This window comes from Cygnus atratus, chromosome Z (assembly GCF_013377495.2).
Source record: "Cygnus atratus isolate AKBS03 ecotype Queensland, Australia chromosome Z, CAtr_DNAZoo_HiC_assembly, whole genome shotgun sequence".
Taxonomy (NCBI): Eukaryota; Metazoa; Chordata; class Aves; order Anseriformes; family Anatidae; genus Cygnus; species Cygnus atratus.
The window spans coordinates 39679012-39701066 of record NC_066396.1 but is presented as its reverse complement, the minus strand read 5'-3'; the positions used below and the strand labels follow the sequence as shown (position 1 = coordinate 39701066).

The 22055-nt window shown below is 37.6% G+C and overlaps 1 protein-coding gene across 1 annotated transcript in view; it reads right to left on the bottom strand.

Moving 5' to 3' along the window:
• TRPM3 (transient receptor potential cation channel subfamily M member 3) overlaps positions 1 to 22055 on the bottom strand; it is a 149888-nt gene that overhangs the window by 5679 nt on the left and 122154 nt on the right. Inside the window, 5 exon segments of the mRNA XM_035558507.1 lie at positions 5439 to 5571; positions 6753 to 6952; positions 7506 to 7656; positions 15751 to 15925; positions 20878 to 21129. Coding sequence (XP_035414400.1) covers positions 5439 to 5571; positions 6753 to 6952; positions 7506 to 7656; positions 15751 to 15925; positions 20878 to 21129 — 911 coding nt within the window.

The following is a 22055-nucleotide window of genomic DNA, read 5'->3' as shown; positions in this document are numbered from 1 at the left end:
ATGTGCCTTGCCTTGCATATGTTCTCTTTTAATTATTTTTTTTTTGCTATAGATAGTATTGCTGGATATATATATATAATATATATCCAAATACATAGCAAATATATATATTTGCTGGAGATAGTATAAACCTTTAGGCAAATCTCACAATATCCATGTATGATGCCTCTATTGCACCTGTGTCTTTCCTTACAGCAAGATTTATCTCATGTATGAGGGGGTGCCAAGCCATCTTAGCAGATGGGCATGAGAACAGAAAAAGAGAAGGCTAAATCTAAAATGTGCATTGAGTGTGTTTTGCTGAAGCTTAAAAAATTTTAATAGAAAAACACAGACCAGCTGAAGAGAATATTCAGTAACTGGGGAAAAATACAAGCTCAGAGCTGGGAATCTGACAAAGGTGTTACATTATCTGTGACCAACCTTTTAAATTATGGTTTGAAAGACGAAGGATTTTGCTGGCATTCTCTTTGGTTATAGTCATTTTTAACCTCTGCACAGCTGTTCATCTATAATTTAATTTAAGCAATGATTTAATGGGAGTGAGGTACTCTTTTCAGAAGTAGACCTCTTAACTGAATCAAACCATTAAATGAATTTTAGAATTGGGTTCACAAGTCCCTTTGTGGAGCTCTGTCCATTTTTTAGGCATCCTTTATGTCTGCAAAATCATTTTCAGCCGTTGCAAAGACTGTAGATGCTGAAAGTCCCTTAAAGAGGGGATCCACATTGCTTGTTATAGGTGACTGTAGAATGCTTTTACTTTTCTGGAAGCAGTTCCCAAGCTTGTAACAGGCTATTGGTACTGTACCTGATATTTTTTGGTAAGGTATCTCTGGTGTAAGTGGACAGCCAGTTTTTCCAAGTGTTGTGATTTTTGCAGGTTAAGGATATTGTGTTGTCCTGGCTGCCTTCCTGTCTGGATCCTAAGACCACCAAACTCTTTCTGACTATAGAGAGATGCAGTGAGATTAACAGACCTTTCCTAGCCCCACTTTGCACATATGGCCTGATCTGGTAAGGTCAGTATTGACCCTTTTCTGTGCACTTCATTTTGCTCTCTCTGAAACCAGGATAACAGCTATGTCTTCATTCTCAGACACTGTTAATGCAATTGCACTGAAGAACTGTAAGGTGTTAAGGTACTATAGTTATGAACTTCAGAGATGACATAATAATGTCTACTCCAACCAGTTTATCTGATTTTTAAATACTATTAGGATGTCACACTCCTCCCTTTGGAATCAACAAGAGGTTTTTATTGGGTCAAGACTTGGCCATATGGCCAAGAGTCTTGAAAGTAGAGTCCAACTCTACTTTCCTCCCTGGTCTCCAGAAGATTCACTAAGATTTGCCTTTGTGATAAATGCACTTAAAGAAAACACCTTACAGCTTTGTACTGCTTTGTATTTCTCACCGTAATCACTTCCTCTGATCTGTATCATTAACTCAGACCTACTTCCATGTGCCTGTGCTAGATCCTAGCAAACAGAAAAGGACAGACATCAAGAGTTTCATGTTTTTGATTTCTGAATGTCGAAACGATCAGGTAAAGGAGGCATTCTGTGTGGTAACAACAACTGTGGATACCTCTGTGATGTTTTTTGCAGTGAGAATGGTAAGACTGAACCCACTGAGGCCACACAAGATGTCAGGGTGAACTATTCCAATGTGAGAGTATAAACTGCTTCTTCTTTTAGGGGAGTCAGGCAAGGCACTGTGATCCTGATCCAGAACAGCCACTGAGACCATGGCTGAAATTGCTGGTTTACGTACAGTTCAACACATCAAGAAACAACATCTCTTGTTCTTTTGCTTTCCTGAACTCCTTCCTGCCTCTGGGACCAATATAGGCTGAACTTCAAGGCAAGACTTTGTTCCCATCTCCTATTGTCCTTCCAGTGCTAGACTTCTATTCCTTCTTCCAGGATTACTGGGGTTTGCACCCTGCTTTTGCAGCTGCTTTTCCTTCAAGTAGTTGTACTGGGTCTGGCTGGGATGTTAACTTTCCCTGCAGCAGCCTATACAGCGCTGTGTTCTGCACTTGTAGCTAGAACAGCAGTGGTATCACACCAGTGTTGTGCCTGCTGCTGAGCAGTGCTGGCACAGCATCAGGACTCTCTCTAACCCTTCTAGGGGGTGGGCAAAAAAGCAAGAAAGAAACAGCACCAGGGCAGCTGACCTAAACCAACCAAAGGGATATTCTACACCATATGATGTCACACTCAGCAATAAAAGGTGGAAAAAGGAAGAAGAGGGGAGGGGTGGGCTCTCGTTGCGAAAATGTCTGTCCTCCCGAACACCGGCTACGTGCGTTGAGGCCCTGCTTCAAGGACATGGTCAAGCATCGCTCATTTGTGGGAAGTAGAGAGTAATTTCTTTCCTCTGCACTTCCACATAGCCTTACTTTTTTTTTTTCCCTTCCCCCTCCCTTTCCCCTTTCCCTTTTTTCCCTTTAGTTAAATTGTTTGATTAATAATAATCTTTCCTTAATAATTATTTTTTTACCTTTAATTGAATTATCCTTATCTCAGCCCATGAGTTGTTCTTTCCTTTACTTCTTCCCCTCCTCATCTAAGGAGGGGGAGTGAGAGACTGGTTGTGGTGTTCAGCTGCCTAGCATGGTAAAACCACCACAGTAGTCCCTGGGGCATTCTGGTAGATCCAACTGCAAGTAGAAGATGTTTAAGGGGATGTTTAAGAGGTGAAAACATTCTTGTGAGCTAAGCGCATCACAGATGCCTGGAGGAGAGGGAAGGCTCTGAGCAGTCCAGGTGGATATGCATCACACAGGCCTCATCCCAGTTCTTCTTTCTCCTCCAGCTAAACAGCATCCTCAGCTTTCTGGAAAAGGAAGGTCTTCAGTGCAAAGGGAAACTCCACACACATTCTCAGGATATTCTGGGTTGATATTACACCATGTGAAGTTGAGTTAATTGGCCAGATGGCTAGGGTGATGATCTCATGGCTATAATGTACATACTGTGCTTGATCTAGTACTACAGGTTAATGACTGGACATTGGAAGAGAAACTGTAGTATTGCATCTTCTCTGTTTTCTTTGCTTTACATCTTGCTAATTGTACAAAGACATTTATATATAGAACCTATGAAGTACAAAGCTGGGTTTTAAATATTTAAATGTTCCACAAGTTGGGAAAAAGAAGTTTGGTATTTTAGGTCCTGAGCACTTCAAGGGATACAAGTCTGACCATAATTGCAGACAAAATGACAGACCTGGGAATGTAGTTCTTAAAGTGAGCAAGATTTAGGATACTTATACAGCCCAGATCTGAGCATATTTAATCTAATGCTTTCAAACTTGCCTTGTCTGGGTAGAGTATTGTAGTGGGTTTAGAGGAGAGCTGTTATGAGATGGGACTTCACTGCTGGAGGTCATAGTAGTGGAATATCCAACTTTCTTGTGTTTAGGTTTGGAAGTAGACTCTGTAACCTATCCTCACAAATCCTATCCTATCCTCACAAATGGCCTTCCATACAGAGCTGGGACTTGCTGGTTATACACTATTGACTAAGGAAAATGTACGTTTAAATAATTATTTCTCTGTGAGGCTCAGGTGTTTGTCTTCATTTAGGATTCATAATCACAAACCCTCCTCTGGAATGAAGTGCTTTAAGTCATTAACTTAAAATAAAGAGAAGGACTCCTTTCCTATAAAACAGGAGCAAAACAGAGAGCAAAGACTATTATAAATTCAGTAGACTATTACAAATTCATTTTTTCAGTTCATAGAGTATTTGCCTACAGTAGGGGAGGTCCCAGCATTTATTTATACAGACTTCTTTCCTTGGCCACCAAAAATAAAGCTATGAGCAAACAGAGATTTGAACTTACAACTACCATTTCCAGGTTAGTTTTCTGATCTCTGGAGTATCAGAACACAGGAAACCTTGGACCACAGTTCAATTTAGCCTGCTGTCTTTCTTTGAAACGTAAGTAATTCTTCAGTCTCCAGTCTTCAATCACCTTCAGCTTAGGAGTAAAATGATTTCTATGTATTTAGTAGTCCTAACAGGATTTCTCTTCCATAAGCTTATCTAGTCTCTGTTTTAACTAGCGTCGACTTTTACCTAACATCATCAGCTTCTTTTAGACCTCATAATCTTTCAAGAATTCACTCTATTCTAGTATTTACTGCATGAAAAGAACATTTGTTTTTATTTATTTTGAACAGTCTCCTGTTAGATTTATCTGCTGCTCTCCTATTTCTTGTTTTGGGAGAGACAGCAAACAATTGATTTCTACTCACCCTCTCCTTGCATGCAGAATTATATAGGCCTCTGTGGTTTCATTTCTGATTTTTCCCTTCCAGACAGAATAGAGTTTTATTTGAGGATTACCTTGTGAAGAAGCTATTCCATGCTTTACCACGCTTCCCCTCTAACACCCTTTTCTAAAATACGTGTCTTGAGAGTACTATTTTCAGGAACACAGATGATTAAAGGATATTATATTTGCTAATCCTGCTCTGGGATAGATTTAGTTCAAAAACAAATTAAAAGCACATTTTCTTGCCTACAGGAAACATATTTTATGCATAACTGCATCAGGAGCTGTGCTGGAAGTTTACATATAAATAGAAGAGTGTTATGCCCATGTACTCAATTACAGCGATGACTCTCCTGATTTCTTTTACATGCATTGATGTTAAAGCATAGTATTCAGTGTACAGAATATTCAGTGGTTCTTAAGTTTCATGAGTATTTGACAGGATATCACCCTAGAATATTTATTGGCAACAGTGCTGTGCATCGAACAACAAGCTCTGTACTCAAAATTTAGCTCTGTTGCTCAGCTGCTATATGATGAAAGCATGTATTGGAGATTAACAGATTCATTAAGTTTAGGACTGTTAAATTTGAAGACTAGAAACGTGCACTAAACTCATATATTATCTTAGTCCTCTGCGCTTGTTATCATTCTAAGTGAAATGTCTGGTTCCTTTGGAATTAATGGCAAGATCCCTGTTGCTCTCAATGAAACTAGTCTACCTAGCACGACCATCCCAAAGTAAAGCTCTTTCTTTATCTAAATGGTTATCAGGTCAGTGCTAAAGCTCTAGTTTTTATTGAGGAACTCTCATTTACTCTCCCACTGTGTTCTGACCACTTGTGCCTCTAAGTTCTGCTTCAGAAAGTGAAATGCAAAGAGGAATTGTATTTTCCTCACTATTTCATTTGCATACAATTGTAACTGGTTAGATGATCCAAAGTTTTCAAAATTTTGAGGAACATTTGCTTTAGTGAAGAAGAAAAAAAAAAGAGAAGAGAAATTCATCACCTTGTATCACTCTACTTTTTCATTAAGATTTACTTAAAATTACCTCAAATGTTTCCCTTTTCAAGAAAAAGAAAGGAAGGGTGAGAAAGGCAACAAAAACATATTTCTAGATCAACATATGAGAGAGCAAAGTGCACCTTTCTGAAGTGACACGGATTCTTTCATCATTGGAGGAATTAAATCTGTCATCCTTCTCTCTAAAATATTCTTCTATACACTGCTCTTCAAAATCATGGACTTTTTTCAATTCATCCTCAGTTATGAAAAGTTCTGTAGAAACAATGGAAAAAATGTGAATTTGGCAAAGCATTAACATGTGAAATTAGGTACACCTTTCTTATAGCAGAATTCACAGACTGAACTTTCAAAATTAGGCTTCAATTTTACCTGGCATTTTGGTACGAAAGCAAAGAGATGTATCTAATTTCCAAATTAGTGGCTTCAATTATAAGTGATTCTGGAGATAGCAACACTTAAGCAGGCAAATGCTGTACAAACATGAATGTATTTTGATTACATGAGACCTAAACACAGCTGTTGGTCAGGACCTGGAGAGACAGTGGGAGCCAAAACTCACCTGTAACCTAATATAAATTTAATCATATTTGGAGACTAGTAAGAAAGAAGTAGTAGAGTACAGAGGGTCTGCTTGACATGGCAAGAGATGAAATCTGCAGGCAGCAGCAAAGGCTATGTCAGACACAGTGTGATGTGACTGGGAGGAGAGCACTTGCATCTCTCATGCCATCACAGGACTCCAGCTCCTTTCTTGCGGAGAAGTGGGCTGTGGCATGGGTTTGAGTTGGGAAGAGATGCACATCCGCTAGCTCCCTACTTCTGTCATATACACTGGGGGAGGTGGAGTTTTTCTACTTTGAAGAACTAGATAAGGAAGAGTGAAGAAAGTGTTATCAAAATAATCTGTCAGGTTTTCCATCATGCTTATGGGAGTTCTTATTAAAGTGTCTGGAGAAACCACTCCTCCACTTTGAATCAATGTCAAGAAGAGAACATGTGTCTACAAAATAATTACTCCTTACCATCTCTCATCTTATCTAGGCATAAAGTGTGTTGAGGGGACACGTGCTATTTGCTCAAAAAATAGGAATGCTATCTCTGTGTTTTCTGCAATAAAACTAAAGATCTGGAAGTGCAAAGAACTGTAAAAATTCCAGTAACAACAGTCTTCTAGCAACAGCAAAACAAAACTCTTTGTTTTGAAGGGAGAAACAACCCAAAATATCCAGGAACAACATTGCCTCATTAATGCTCTGAGGAGAACTGAGTGTTAAGGAATGGAAGTAAAACTAAGTGATCAGGTGGGAGCTTGCAGTTAATAGTTCTCTGTTGAAAAGGTTATCAAAGTGCTGGGCTTAGCCTTCATTCATGTCAAAAACAGATATTACAAAGAGAATTGGAAAGTCCCACTCTGTAAATTGTTTAAGGCTTACTTAGTCCATAGTCTCTCTCATCTGGGTCACTTTCGTGTTTCCGCCATCTACAGCAGAGGTGTTGGAATATCATAGTCATGTGGCTGAAAATGATCAGAGGTGGTGGGAGAACTGGCCTTTCATGAAATGTCATGATTAGTTGATACCTTTGAAACTTCCATACTTGGTTGGATATGGATTTGACTTCAAAAAATGTATTGCTAGGAGGCAAGAAGAGAAAATAACATCAGATTAAAATGTTTTTGAGTACTTTGCCAAAAATGATATGACAGCACCCTAATTACACACATTTCACTAATAGTGGCAAACTTTTCCTTGTCATACATAAAAAGGAAGAACAAAAGAAAACAGCTAGTAAGTTTGTTCTTCAGTGATGCACAGTAGAAATCAGTCATTTAAAATGTTACTACTCTTTATTCTTGCTCTGTGCAACCACTTAGTTTTTCAACAAACCCAGTAAGACAGGCAAGTATTTTTATTCTTGTCTTCTATATTAGGAGTAAATGATGTCATAACTGAACTTCAAATTTTTGGATTTTCTACTCTCAGTCGCATTGGATGTCTGTCCTTGGAAATGAGATAATGTAAAAAAACTGGCATTTCCCTCACTGGAGACAAGCTACTACTTTATATCTTCTCACCTGCACATACTCTAAAAATGGCTTTCAGCCAAAGTCTTCAGATTAGCTGCCTTCTTAGACCATGAATAACGCCCACCACCCCCAACTCCATTCTTTGCAATGTGTCACTCACTTGAAAACAGCAATCAGAAGGTTCACCAAAAGGATGTTTGCAACCAAGAGGTAACAGGCCATGATGGCAGGAACAATCCATGCTCCTGTTTTGCAGGGAGGCAGCTGGATTATTTTACCATCTTCTCTTGTTTCATTCTGACCACAAGGGGCTGGGAACAAAAATACAAAAATACAAACCAGGAATGAATCTTATATTTTCAGTGCTTTTTACAGAAATATTTAAATGTTTATGAAGGCCTGCCTGCCAAAGCAATATCTTCTAAATAACAGTGCCATGGACACTCCTCCCAATAAATCTGCAATTGCTATAGGTGGTGGTGATCACATGCTTGTCAAATTTATCACTTATTTTAAAAGCTACACTTCTTGACGCTACATGTTATTTCCCATGAAAGTCAAGATATTCCCCTCAGAAATTTCAGGAAGCCTGTCTCATGTAAACTGCCTGTTCTGTTTAACTGAAATATCTTAGTACTCTGGTATTAATTAGTGGCTGTGCAAATGAAATAATCAAAACGGTTAATCCTGCAAACTATTTTTTAATGGTGAAAGTTTTTATTTTTTTATTTTTTTATTTTTTAATAGAAAAAAAGAAATACATGAAAATAAAAAGTATATATTATTTCCCGTGCACTGCACTTCCCACAGCCCCTCTGGGAAGAATTAATAATGGCCTTCTGCTATTGACTTTTGACTGCATTCCTGGAAAAACAGTGGGGGAGATTATCAAGTCTTTATTGTACCAGGTAAAGGGACATGTAGGTAACAGAGTTGCCACCTGTTTCTTTCACAAATGTTTTGGAACAAAAATGACCAAAATTTCCTCATTATGAGCATTGTAGAACTGAAGCAAAGAGGGAGAAAAAAATGTGAAATAGTTGTTATTACTATTCAGGAGGTTTAGCATGTAATTACTTCTGTCATACTACTATGACAGAAGGATACATCCTGCATCAGGTTCAAACATGAACTCTCCCAAAGTATTCAACACACAGAAAAAAAAAAAAAAAGAAAGACAAATACAAGCAATACTACATTTGCAAGCAGTTCTGCTGTGTCTGGACCCACATTATCTCTAGTCCTTTGTACTTACAGAGAAGCACTTTATTCCTGGAACAGGCTAAATATATGCAATTCTTTATTTCTTACAAAATATTATATTACAGGCCCTTTCAGTTATTTGCTCCAACCAGTGGCTTCATTTAGATGTTCAAAATACCATCTGTGAGCTGCTGGATTTCTTGAACTAGGTGCATTCAGCCTCCATCCAGCAGAAACTGGGACATTCAACACCTCTTGGTATCAGCATTCAAAGTGAGACTTTTTTGTTTATGTGGAAACAGTAATGTTGATTCAGAGCTACAAAGCTACAATAGAGTACCAAACCCCATCATGATCTTACCAGTAACACAGAAATCATTATAGCAATTGATGAAACCTGTTGTCCTTCTGTGTGTTACAGCACAGAAACAATAATGTCTTTTATGGTGAAGAGAAATTTCTGAAAAGCGTATCTTAAACTTTAGATCAATGATATCCAAAACTCAGCTTTAAGTCTTGCTATAATCTATTATTCCATTTTTCTATTAAAAAATATTTTCATCTAAAATATTTTCCATCTTTGACAACTACCAAGACAAAAATATTTTCTCTAACTTGATTTGACTGCAATAGAATATTTGGAAAACCATTAATGTGTCCCTGTCAGTTTATGGCACAGGGTGGTGTCTTCCTTGAAAACAAGCCCCCATAATCTATTCATACATAGGTGTTTGGCTTGCCTTGAGGTTTTGCAAAAGTTTTCTCTTCTGTCAGTTCTGTTGGAGAAACAGAACATAACATTCCTTTAAATAACAAAGGAATACTAATCTTATGCCTTACTTTATGGAGATCTAAGCCAACATTCAATCTTCAAATCTTCAGCTGCGTGAGAAAGTGTGACGTGTGTCCAAAGTTCTGAAGCCTGTGTTCTAATGCATATGACTGAAATTAACATCTATTTCCATTTTAAACCATAACATTAATTTTAAAGGATTGTTCTCCCACTATTAAATAAACTATTTGTTAAAAACAATTACTCCCAGAAAAAAAGGAAACAGAATTTTCACCCTTTGCTACAGGGAGGAATCTGGCAGGTGTCTAAGAGTGCGAATGATACTCTTTTTAGACAACAAAGACACTTGCTTACTTTTAAGAATTTAGAATTCTGATTGATGATTTATATTTTGAAAAATGTAGGAATTTTTGTAGTACATGCAGTAACATATTGTAATGACAAACTTTTTCAAAGAACAATTTTAAAGTGTATGAAAACATACTCATATCTTTCTACATGACAGCCTTGCTTTAGCAAAAATTATGTAGAGTTTGTAATTCTAGTGAAATGTTTTGTTAAAACAAATTCTGTTAGTATAACTACATACATATTCCAGGTAACTGAAAAACCCAGGTAGTCCTGGATTTGACCTGTAGGTCATTTGATGTAGGCAGGACATTAAGCCCTGAACTTGGGCTTTGAAAAATGGTAATCGGTTGGAGTTTTAATTTCAATTACATGTATTAACTTCCCTCAGCTTTCAGATATTGAACCTTGACAGCTGTGGTGGTATGTACTTTTTGCATCTTTTGTTTCTCTTTTCATAGTCTGCCTCTATGCTTATGTTTCCTTCCTGGCTCCCCTTTACCGTTTCCTGTGCAGGCCTTTCCTGTTACATATCTAATGCTTCCTCTTTCCTGGCCAGCAAACTGGTGCAAAGCAGATAGCAATAGCCCACATATCTGGTGTGCTTCAACCTGACCAGTTTACCAGGCTAGTCAATATTGAAAAAAGGCTAAGTGAGCTGCTTAGGGCTGTCCACTTCTTGACTAACAGAGAAAATACTGAACTCTGGGAACTCTGAATCTCACGTCACTGCTCTTTTCATCAGTAGAAACATTCAGGGAACTGAGAAGTATCTCATTACTTGAAGAAAGTTGCTTTAACTACAGTATTGTGACCTTACACATTGCTTCTTGCTCTCAGACACATTAAAATTACTCCAAAACATATCATATTTTAATCATAATTTATAGTAAATCTCTCTAGTTTTCTTGTTTTCTTTCTCCCTCTTCCTCCCTGCCTTAAAAATATCCATCCAAATGGAACCTAAAAAATAACCTCATGGGAGTGACAGGAAGGGGAAGACTGCTGCAGCTCAAGGACAGGGAGATTCTTGAAGTGGTGTGTAGGCAGTGAAAAAATATTATTCTCTGCCTTTGTCTAACAATACAAAAAATATTGCCTGTGCTGCAGAGTTGTAACACAGATGAAAGAGAAGGGAAGGGAAGGGAAGGGAAGGGAAGGGAAGGGAAGGGAAGGGAAGGGAAGGGAAGGGAAGGGAAGGGAAGGGAAGGGAAGGGAAGGGAAGGGAAGGGAAGGGAAGGGAAGGGAAGGGAAGGGAAGGGAAGGGAAGGGTGGGAAGGGAAGGGAGAAAGGAGAGGAGAGGAGAGGAGAGGAGAGGAGAGGAGAGGAGAGGAGAGGAGAGGAGAGGAGAGGAGAGGAGAGGAGAGGAGAGGAGAGGAGAGGAGAGGAGAGGAGAAGCATGATTTATTATATTTTGTGTGAAACTGCTCTGTTACTTCAAATTCCAAAATAATCCATGCAAATGACAACCCTTAGAGGAAGATACCACAGAGACATACAAACGATGAAATGTTTAAGATTGTATAGAATTTTGTATAAAACTTTCATTCATAATAAGAAACCTTTGAGAACTTAAACAAATTCTAAGAGACTAAGAAATGTAAAGAATTTAAATAAAAGTCATTTGTATTAATTATATTTTCCTCTGAAGTTCATTGGATAGTTGCATAATAATTTGTCTTTCATATTCTACTGAAACAACTGCATTCTGATTACTTGGCATTGCTCCAATATAAGCCAGAAAGAAAAGGAGGCCCCATCTTTTTCTCTTTACACATATAGGGTTTTCCAATATGGCAGTGGGCAAAGGGAACAAACAGAACTCAGATTGATCCTCAGATCCTCAGATTTCAGATGGCACTTGAAATACTGTCAGCTGGAAAGAAAATCCAGATGCAAATCTGACATGTGAGACTACAGGCAAATCTGAAAAAAGACCAAACAAAAAAAAAAAAAAGAGAAACCAAGCCCAAAACCATGTTGACTAACAACAGTCCCAGTTGCTCTACTTTCTGAATATAGGAAAATGTGAGGTCTGCTGCTTTTTTTTTTTTCTTTTTTTTTTTTTCTACAGGTCACTGCGATTTCTCAAGTTGTTATTTACATCATTTACCTATCTTTTCTACCAAACTTTTTTTTTTTTTTTTACCCTGGAATAATCCTTTCCTCTTCAGTATTTCTATATATTTCCATATCCTTAATATCCTGGAGGGACAGATAGCTTGGCAAGGTGAAAAGATAGTTCTTTGCATGTAACATCTGTGTTCTGAAGTTTTATGCTAGTATTGCCAGCAATAATGCTGAAGTAAGTGAGGCAAACCAAGGGAGAGATTTTACAGCATTTGTGGGTTTTCTTCTAGACAGGCCTTCACTGCTAAGCAGCTAAGCAGCTAGCTGCTGCCCCATGGATCCTATCAGGCAGCAGAAGGCTGAGCTAGACTAGGAAAGGCAGCCTGAAAATGAGACAATTCTACACGCCATAACCAGTTTCCTGGCCTGGACCCCCTCTTGTCCCCAGCTAGTGCAGCTGTGATGAACTGTCAGTCTGAGAGGAGCTACTTTGAGACTGGTTTTGCTCTTTGGTTTAATTTGCCTAAAAAGTTAAACACAATTCTAAAAGATTTACTTTGTTTTTGTTTGTTTTGTTTGCTTGTTTTTTACCTTTTACATCTGAATGTTTTTCACGAATTTGCAGGAATGTAGTACTTGTGTACATCACTGACAATTAACCATACCACTGGAAAGTGTACCCGTACTCCCAGAAGTAAGGATATATTTCTGTCCCTACTTTTGAGTTGAAGGTGTGATCACATTGTCAACAAGACACTAATACACACTCCAGTTAATATACGTATTTTAAACATGAAATGAATACAGACAGTATGGGTAAAAAGTGTAAGTGTACAAGACATGCATTATTTTAGAGAGACATATTTGACTGATGTTTTAACAGTGCAACGTGTTGAGATAAAAGTCAAACTACATGCAGTGGATGGTCAGGCTACCAGCTGATGAAATGTATCCAGACATTACATCTGGTCAGCCTTAGTGGCATGCTCTACAATAAACAGAAAGTGAAAGAAAAGAAAAATAAGTCAGGAACTTTAGAGTAACATACATTTTTTTGTACATTTCTCAGAAACACAAGGATAATCTCCAGGAGCATGGCTCAAATATACATGCATTTAAAATATTAGCATTTTTACTGAATTCCAAACTTGCAAATAATGTTGTAATATTAAGCACCAAAATATAAAGAAAAAAAACTACACAACTTTAGGTTTGCTATAATAACAACAATAATGATAATAACCTGCTCCGAGCTATAAAGTTCAATTGTAGTTTAGATGTAGCATAACAATTTTTATCTTAGTTGAGAAAGTACAAACATTGTGTAGTACTCTAACATGAATACAGTGGCTGATTTAGCTTAGAACAACTTGGAAAATAGATAACAATAAATTTCTGAACGGTGAAAAAATGTATCCTAATAAAACCTTTTGGGTGCCAATCCAGTCATTTTGATTGAGTAACAGTATCACCAACCATTTGCTGCCAGTCTATTCCAGAGGTAACATTTCTTGAGACAACCAAACCTCAGACAGACATGACATATTGCATATAATTTGTGCTGCAAGAGTGGCAGATTCTAATTCCCTGCATCATCTGTCTCTCAGGAAGGAGGAACTAGGTGCTGATTTTCATTTTGGCATCACCACTTTCTCTGCAACTCCTAGTTTCCTCGACAGAGAAGAGCAACACATCTACACCTCTAGCTGGGGATGAAACCATTAGGAATTTTACTTTCCCTAAGCCTCAGAAGTAATTACTCTGCATCTTTTTTTTTTTTTTTTTTTCAAGGTTTAAATGTTGGGCATCTTAATAGTGTACAAAACCACCTCTAAATTCTTATGCAAGGGCATGGAGCCTGCCACCCTCTTTTTATACTTAAGAAATGTGCTTCATTCAAAGACAGTTTATTTTGCTAGGTTTCAGGGTTCTAAACTATAATCAGCACTTCATTAAAAAATACCAAAAACTATTTATTCAGCCAATTGCCACATTTGTTTCACTATGGTAGTTACTAAGAACAACATCAATAAATGGCCACTTGCAGAGGGACAGAATTCTGCTTGTGCATGGAAGTCATAGTTTTAAACCTTTATCCTTCTATTACACCTTTGGAGCAAGCTGACATTTTGAATCCTCAAGTATTATGCCTTTGGAATGAAATGAATTTTTAAAAAGAAAAGAAAAGGAAAAAGGATAAAAATGAGGGGAATTGGGTGAAAAGCTAAACTCAGGGAGGAGCTTTGTGATTTTAGGTATTTATGATAGAATCATAGACTGGTTTGGATTGGAAGGGACCTTAAATGCAATCTAATTCCAATCCCCTTGCCATTGGTAGGGAGGGACACCTTCCTCTAGATCAGGTTGCCCAAAGCCCCATCTAACCTGGCCTTGAACACCTCCACAGATAGGGCATCCACAGCTTCTCTGTGCAACCTGTTCCAGTGCTTCATCACCCTCTGAGTAAAGAATTTCTTTGTTATATCTAATCTAAACCTACCCTATTTTAGTTTAAAGCCATTACTCCTTGTCCTATCACTACACTCCCTGACAAAGAGTCCCTCTCCAGCTTTTCTGTTGGCCCCTTTTAAGTACTAGAAGGATACAATGAGGTCTCCCCAGAGCTTTCTGTTCTCCAGGCTGACCAACACGAACTCCCTCAGCCTGTGCTCACAAGTCCTCATTTACATACTTTCTGGCATGTCTTGCTGCCTCGGAGAACAATGTGTAAAAATAATCATAAAAAAAGAGGTTTCATCTGCATCCATCGTAACAATTCTGTGCTACCCAGGAAAAAGAAATAAACATGAAACTGCTGAAACATCTGACATGGGATATGTCACTCTGAAACTCTGTAAGTTCTCTGTCCATCTGAAACTGTGTAAGTTGGGGTAATTCATGATAGTACAGATACATTTATTACCTTAACCATTTCAGAAAAAAGCAACACCTTTTTTCCAATCAAGCTTTGTCAATGCTAAAGAAGTAGAAGATAAATTATGAAAACACTTTTCCTAAGGTGGTGCTTAGGATAGAAAAGAATACCTTAAACAGAGTTTTAATGGATGCCATCTGCCACTGGAAGAGATACTCACTTCTAAATGCTGCCAAGACATTGCACATTTAGGTAGGAATGATTAACATCACTTGCATGTCAGTATTTGTTAAAGATACATTGTTTGTGATTCTTAGTTTGTTCTGTTTGTCATCTATTGCATCACTCCTCATGACCACCCCTCTCTTTTGGCATAATGCACCGGGTGGAACTAGAAGGTTTAATTGAAGTAGAAAACTGCCATTTTCCTGATCACCAGCCAAATTAATCCTGAAGAGATAGTATATGAAATACTGGCTTTTGTTCTGTTTGCATTGACATGAGCACACTCTTGCCTTCCAGTAAATAAATAAAGCAAAATTCTTATAACATATGTACTCTCCCCAAAGAATTGCATCACATTGTTTAGCATAAAGGTGGTGACAGTGAGTAGGTAACAGAGAAAAGAAAACACAGTGGATTAGATCCTCATGAAGTCCAGGAGTTAAAGGTCTAGCCAAGTACTATTATATTTGATGCTTAGTATGAAATTAGGTAAAAGCATTTAGGTCTAAAATCAAACAAATAGATGAAAAAAAAAAAAAAAAAGAAGTGACATTTTATGTCTCAGATAAACCAAAGAACTCATCATGGATACCTGGAAGGGTATCCCCATCACCCAACTGGTAAAAAGGAAACATTAAAACATTCTTTATATGCAAGATAATTTAGCATTACAGATATCTGGTTAAATAATTGCAAAATGATGCCAGAAGCACATTCTAGAACTGACACCACAATATTATAGCTGTAAAAATATTTTGTGACCATTCTCTGTGATGAAGGAGTCCTCTATCCTGAGCCATTTATTGAGCACACATACATGATCTGGTAGGACATCATCTGATCAAAGTTGGATACCTGACTTTGGAGTATGAGAATCATAAACTTGCTTACGGTCTATCTGGTCTGCAAACACTTCCCCATAGATCATCCAATAAGGCATGTAAAAAATGTTTTTTGCCAGCTTCCATGAAGGCTCCTCATTGGGGAAGAGAATAGCCTGTCTTGCGACACCGAAGCTCATCAGAACCACCAACATGATGATGACAAAATACATCATGTCGATCATCTGAATGTCACGAGAGGAAAAGAGAGAGAGAAAGAGAGAGAAGGGACAAGAATTAAAGAAATATATTTGTCCATGTTTCCATTAGTCTATGCTGCAAAAAAAAAGTTTTTAAACCTTAGAAAGAGAATTTTCAGAAACTATTTCTGAAAAGATGTTCTCAGTTTTACACATATCATTTCATTTTGAAAGAAGGGAAATGGTATTCTTGTGTCTTTGATTTTTCCCAGTGTTCCTTTTAAGAACTATATAAATGTTATGAATAGGCCTGAAAACACAAACTGCCATCTGGTCACACCAGTTGCCTGAACAATAATATAAGTCCACTGGCATCAGCAGCCTGGCAAGAACAAGGGTTGTGAGATAATGTATTGTTTACAGGCACCTATTGGCAACTGTATCAAAACAAAAGGTCCGAAATGGATTACCTTATTTGCTGGTACCCATTGTCTTGGTGAAAAGGAAGGAACCTGGATATAACATAAGGAATAATGAGTGGCAGACCAGCCTGTTATTGCAACATAAGGGACACCATACTGGTAACCAGTGAGAAAGGAAAGCTGTGATACTGGCTGGACTAGAATTCAGCCTGGTGGTGGTGTCCAACAAATGCCATATTAAAAAAAAAAAAAAAAAGGCAGATAACACAGGCACTCAGCCCTACTTTTCTGCATTGTTGAATACCTCATTAGCATATGCACAGCTTTAATTAGTGCCTGCAAACAGTATCTACCCATTCAAAATGTTCCTGGAAAAATTGGAACAGCAGTCCTAGGAGGTTCTCAGTATGGGCTGAAGATTAGAACAGCTGTGCTAAGCAGTATTAGTGAGATCCTCCAGAGAGTGAAGTAAAGGAGGAGCCTTGGGCGTCAAACAGGTACAGCACAGATATACTCAAATGTTTGAAAAATAAAAGTCAGTCCTGTAAGGTCTCTGAAAAGATCCCTTTAGAACTCTTAGTTACAGGTTTATTTATAGGCCTTTTTTTTTTTTTTTAAATAAGGCATGTTATGACAGAGGCATGTTACTTCCATGGCTGTGGAAGTAACTTCTGTCTCTGACCAAAGCTCAAACCAAAGAGCCTCAAAACTTTCTGACTCTTAAACCTGTTGGTCTCCACTTTCTCTGGCACAGCTACATTCTGAGTTCACTGCAAGGCAAGTGTGCAACCAACATGCACCTTGACTGGTGGCTCTATAGCTCCATGTTGGACCTGCCACAGCTGAGGACCAGAGTGGTTCATTTCAAGAGCCGGTGGAACCGGGCTACTCACTTCCAGCAGATGGATCTGCCACTGCTGTTAGGGTTTTTCAGTTAAAAGCACAAGGATGGGGACGTGAGGAAAAAGTAACACTATGAAACTACTTAACAGAGAAAAGAGAGGGATACTGAAGAGCAAACAGAAAGGGATATTCTCATACTTACTGAGAGAGCAACTGTAAGAGAAAGAGACCTGTAGGGAAGGGCCCTGGTAGGAGAGTCTTAACAAGACAGAATGAAGGAATTGAGGTAGGTGAAAAGAAGCAGGGAAAAATAAAAATCTTAAAATAATGCAGGAAAGGAAGAAAAAAAATACATCTTGGAAGATGAGACATGTAAATAAATGCCTTAAAGGAATAAAAAAATGGAAAAGTAAATCATGAACATTTTTATGTTTTTTTCAGGGCATTAATCTTTCAAGAAAACCTGGTTGAAGGGGAATTCCAGATGATTATATCTCAGACAGAAACCTGAAATGGGGAAGCTGCATAATTACACTTAATTCTTACTGCTTTTAGAGAAGAAATATGGAGATGAAACCTGTATTCTTCCTTCTTCTCTGATAAAACTTTGCTTTCATTTAGAAAGATGATATGATATGATAATATATGATATGATATGATATGATATGACTGATATGATGTAATAAACATAACGATTACATGCTGGAAATTAAAAAAAAAATCTTAAATGCTTCCAACACTTCTGACCAAGATTCACAGAGGTTTGAACTCACTTTGCAAGAAATTAAATTTTCACCGTTATTCTCCATTCAACCAGTGTATTAGTGTTTCCCTCCTTCAACCAGATATCATTCTAAAATGTCAGTAGCTTGTCTTGAATTGAGTGAAATAGATGGGTGTGTTTCCACTGACTGCAATGAGCAGTGTATCAGGCCCCTTGGCCTGCAGGCTCAAATTACAATTGCTATTTTAACAAGGCAATGACTGTTTCAGTCATTCTGAAGAACCCTTTAGTCACCTATTCAAATAGCTGATAAAACAAAGATCTTTTGGTGCAGTTTTATTAAGAAGTTGGCTCCATTCCCCTTCACTCCCCTTTTTTTAATCAAAGAAACTAAGAAAACGTAGACATTCCCATACAGAAGGGGAACTGATATACTTCTGACTCTCTTGACATGCACAGTGATTGCATTTCATTCTGAAATAGGCAGGAAGTAAATCTACCATTGTGCAGAGATTGGAAAAGCACACTATAATAAGCACATTCTGTAACTGAAATTAGTAGATAATAATAAACTTGGCCATTCATCTTCTTCCTCCTCTCTTCATCCTTGCTTTTAAACCTCTGAACACTATTTCTGCCTTAATTTAATTTGCATATTTGTTCACAAGGCCCACTAAAGCCTATTACTGCTATTCTGTTGGATGCAATGGAGAGGCAGGTGAAGAGAAAGTTCCTTTATATTGGAAAGATGAAAAGAGTCATCTGTTCCCTCGTGAGTCTAAAATTTGCTTAAACAGAAGCTCAGTATAAAAGCTCAGGCTATAGATTACATTAAATATAGTCTGCTGAGGAACTCAATAGCTGTGATGGGCTTACTTTTTAGAAACAAGTATAAATTTATTGTCTCCACAGCACTGAATGGTACTTGCAAGATGATGAAATGAAAAAGAGACAACCAAAGAGGTAAATGTGCCTGTGATTTAAACAGAAATACACAGGGGAGCCCATTGCAGCCCAGAGCAAGCAGGTGCAATCCCAGGGAAGTCTGTGCATGTTGTAAGTGGGTTGGCCATTACACAGGGGAATAAGCTGGCCAGAAAACAGTTGTGAGAAGCAAATTTATGTAACTCAAACCAGCTGGGCATTGCATATGTGGGCAAAATAGATGTGCCAGAGTTGCTGAGTGCATGGAAAACTGGATGAGGTGTGAAAATCAAATAACAGGAAGGCATAAAATAAAACAACTTCCCCTGTTAAAACAGATGCCCACACCTTCAGAGAAATCTGGTAGCTGAATTCAAAACTCTCTTAGTAGATGCTAAGCCTACAGACGCTAGTGATTTTCCTACATTAGTTTTCCAATGAAAGTGGAGTGAAGCTTAATTCATTATACACATGTAAGAATGACAAAGGAATGAATGTAAATTATATTGGTGATTTCAACCACTTCCTTTCTGTGTTGACTCCAGTGGAAAAAAAAAAAAACACAAAACAAAACACTGTTTAAACTACTGGTGAAGCTGGGTCCCTATCAGTCCTCCATAACTCTGATTGCTAGAAGTTTGTTATTCATGATTGACTCGTTTAATATTGAACAGTTTTTTGGGCTGCCTTTGCTAACGTAACAGCTCTGAAACTTTTTGGCCATGACACCTGTGAAAATTAACGCAGAATCGAAGGATAGTTGTTTTTGGTCCTTTCTTGTCCTGCTGTCCTTTTCCAGTAATCCACAGCAAGAACTCCTGAGTGTTCCTGTAGTGGTGCACTCTGGAGCACTGCAAATACCCAACCATCAACAACCTGCTGGCTTCCTTGAAGGAAGGTGGCAAACTTCAAAATTCTGTTTGCAGCAAAAACACTGGGCTTGTTGTGAGTAACATAGTATCAAAGAAGAATTGTAGTCCATGCATTCATATATGTCCCTTTTTCCTGTGATGGCGAGGAAGTAGGGTCATTGGCTCTTCATTTTATGGACAATGGTAAGGCAAACAGAACACAGGACCTATTTGAACTTACTCATTATTGTCCACATATCAATTAGACAGCAGTAATAATATTTATATTTAGGAAATTTAATATTCAGTTTGGCTCTTACTGAATACTGACCTCAGGGATTATTTCATCCTGATTTTTAAAAATAAATCTTAAGCTCTAGAATGCATGAAGCAGGCATTATTTACATAACAAAAGCTGGCTAACTGTATCTACAACATAAACATACGTGTTAGCACATATTTAGCTACGTGTGCAGGTACCCAAATATCAGTGACCTGTCCATGTGTTTCTGTAAACTCAACAATTTTCTTTAATGCAGATAAGCAAAACTGTGCTTTAATATAACGCTTCTGCTGACATAAATATACATATATATATATATATACAAAAAGGTAAACGTTATACATACAGCAATACATATCACTTGATCCACTTTATATGAATTTACTATTATGTAAACTATTAATTCTCGTGCCACACTGTATACATGTGATGCAGCCAGGGGACAGAGGCTGCAGTTAGGCACATAAATTTCTCATCTCACAGAAATATACCTGAACAAGCAAGAAAGACATGTGGCTACGGAACAGAATAGAGAAATGTCACAGTTTTAATCTGACCATTATGGTTTTGAACATACTTACTGTAACATAATTTCTTTGATTTTTTTTTCAAGCTAAACAAATCTCTCTCCTCTGCAACTAGTTGAGAATTAATACTCTATGTGTTTACTGCAAATGAGGCACAGAGGTGTAGATGGCTTTGCTACTGAAGAGAGATCTGAGAGAAAGACAAGCAATATATCATCTAACAGAATAGGGAGAGTCTAATCCCCAATTCTGGGGGTCTGTGCAGATGATTTGATTCAATAAGGGCCTGATTTTTAGCTTACGTGAAAATGCTAATCTGTTAAAAAAAAACACAAACCTGTAGTGATTTAATTGGCCAAACCAGAGACACTGAGTCAAGAACATGCTGGCAAAAAACAGAAGGGGTTCACCAACTTCTCTTACCATTTTTCCAATCATCATAACATATGGTCCCAAATACTTGTTTACTCCAAAGATGTCTAGTAACCGTATATACCAGTAAATGATGTTAACACAGTATATGACCCGGCCATCACTCCGGAGTGGCAGATCTTGCAGACGGAGGACCATCCCAACAGAGAACAGGAGGATAGCTATGAGATCCGTAACATTCCAGTACTCTTGGAGCCAAACTTTTACCTTCTGTAACAGTTTCCCAGGCTCTGACATCAATATCTGAAGGACACAGGACATAGAGAGGAAAGGAGCTGAATTGTCTTAATTTAAGCCTGAAATAAAGATAGGTGCCACACAGGCCACAGTCAAAACTGATAGCTTCCTAGCATATAAATACTGCATGTACTCTCTGATTTTTTTTTTGTGAAACCTGCAAATTCTTCTAGTCTTAGGCTGCATCTATGTGCAAAATATTTTTTTTTAATAAAAATATACGTAATATATATATTAAAAAATATTTTAAAAAAGGAAGAAATCCCCACAAAATTAGAAGAAATGTAGGTATGACTTTCTGTTTTTCAAATTGATTGATCCTAGTTAGAGTCTTGGAATAGAGGAAGAAACAAAGAAAGGTATTTAATCAGGAAATTCACTGTTGAATAAGCTATAGATTTAAAGAAAATTATTCTAAAATATGTATCAAATTGTCAAGAAATAGTTACTGACCATAAAGATCTGGGATTGGCATTAAAACCAGTAAAAGACTAGCAATCACTTGGACTTGTTTTTGGAAATTCAGTTCCACAGCTGACAATATAATTCATAAAAATAATTAATCTTACCTTATGAATTTATCATCATTTTATTTGCAAGATCATTTGGGAGAGCTGATTGTTTTCCTGAATTACTGCTGAAACTATTCCTCAAGTGATTTCTATGAATAATTCCTAGCTTTTAGTTAGTTAACAAGCTGTTTGTTTTAATTTTCTATATTTAGCCTGAGAACATTTGAGCAGACTCATACAGTTCCTTAAAGAGAGGAATGCCATTCTTATAATTTTCTTATAATTCATCTTCGGAATGAATTTTAGGCTCATCTTCCTTGAACAATCTCCAACATCTGCTTAGAAATTAATTCCCACAAATGCTCTTGATAAACTTTTGTGGAAAGGACAATTTAGGGTGAATGACTAGATATAAATGGC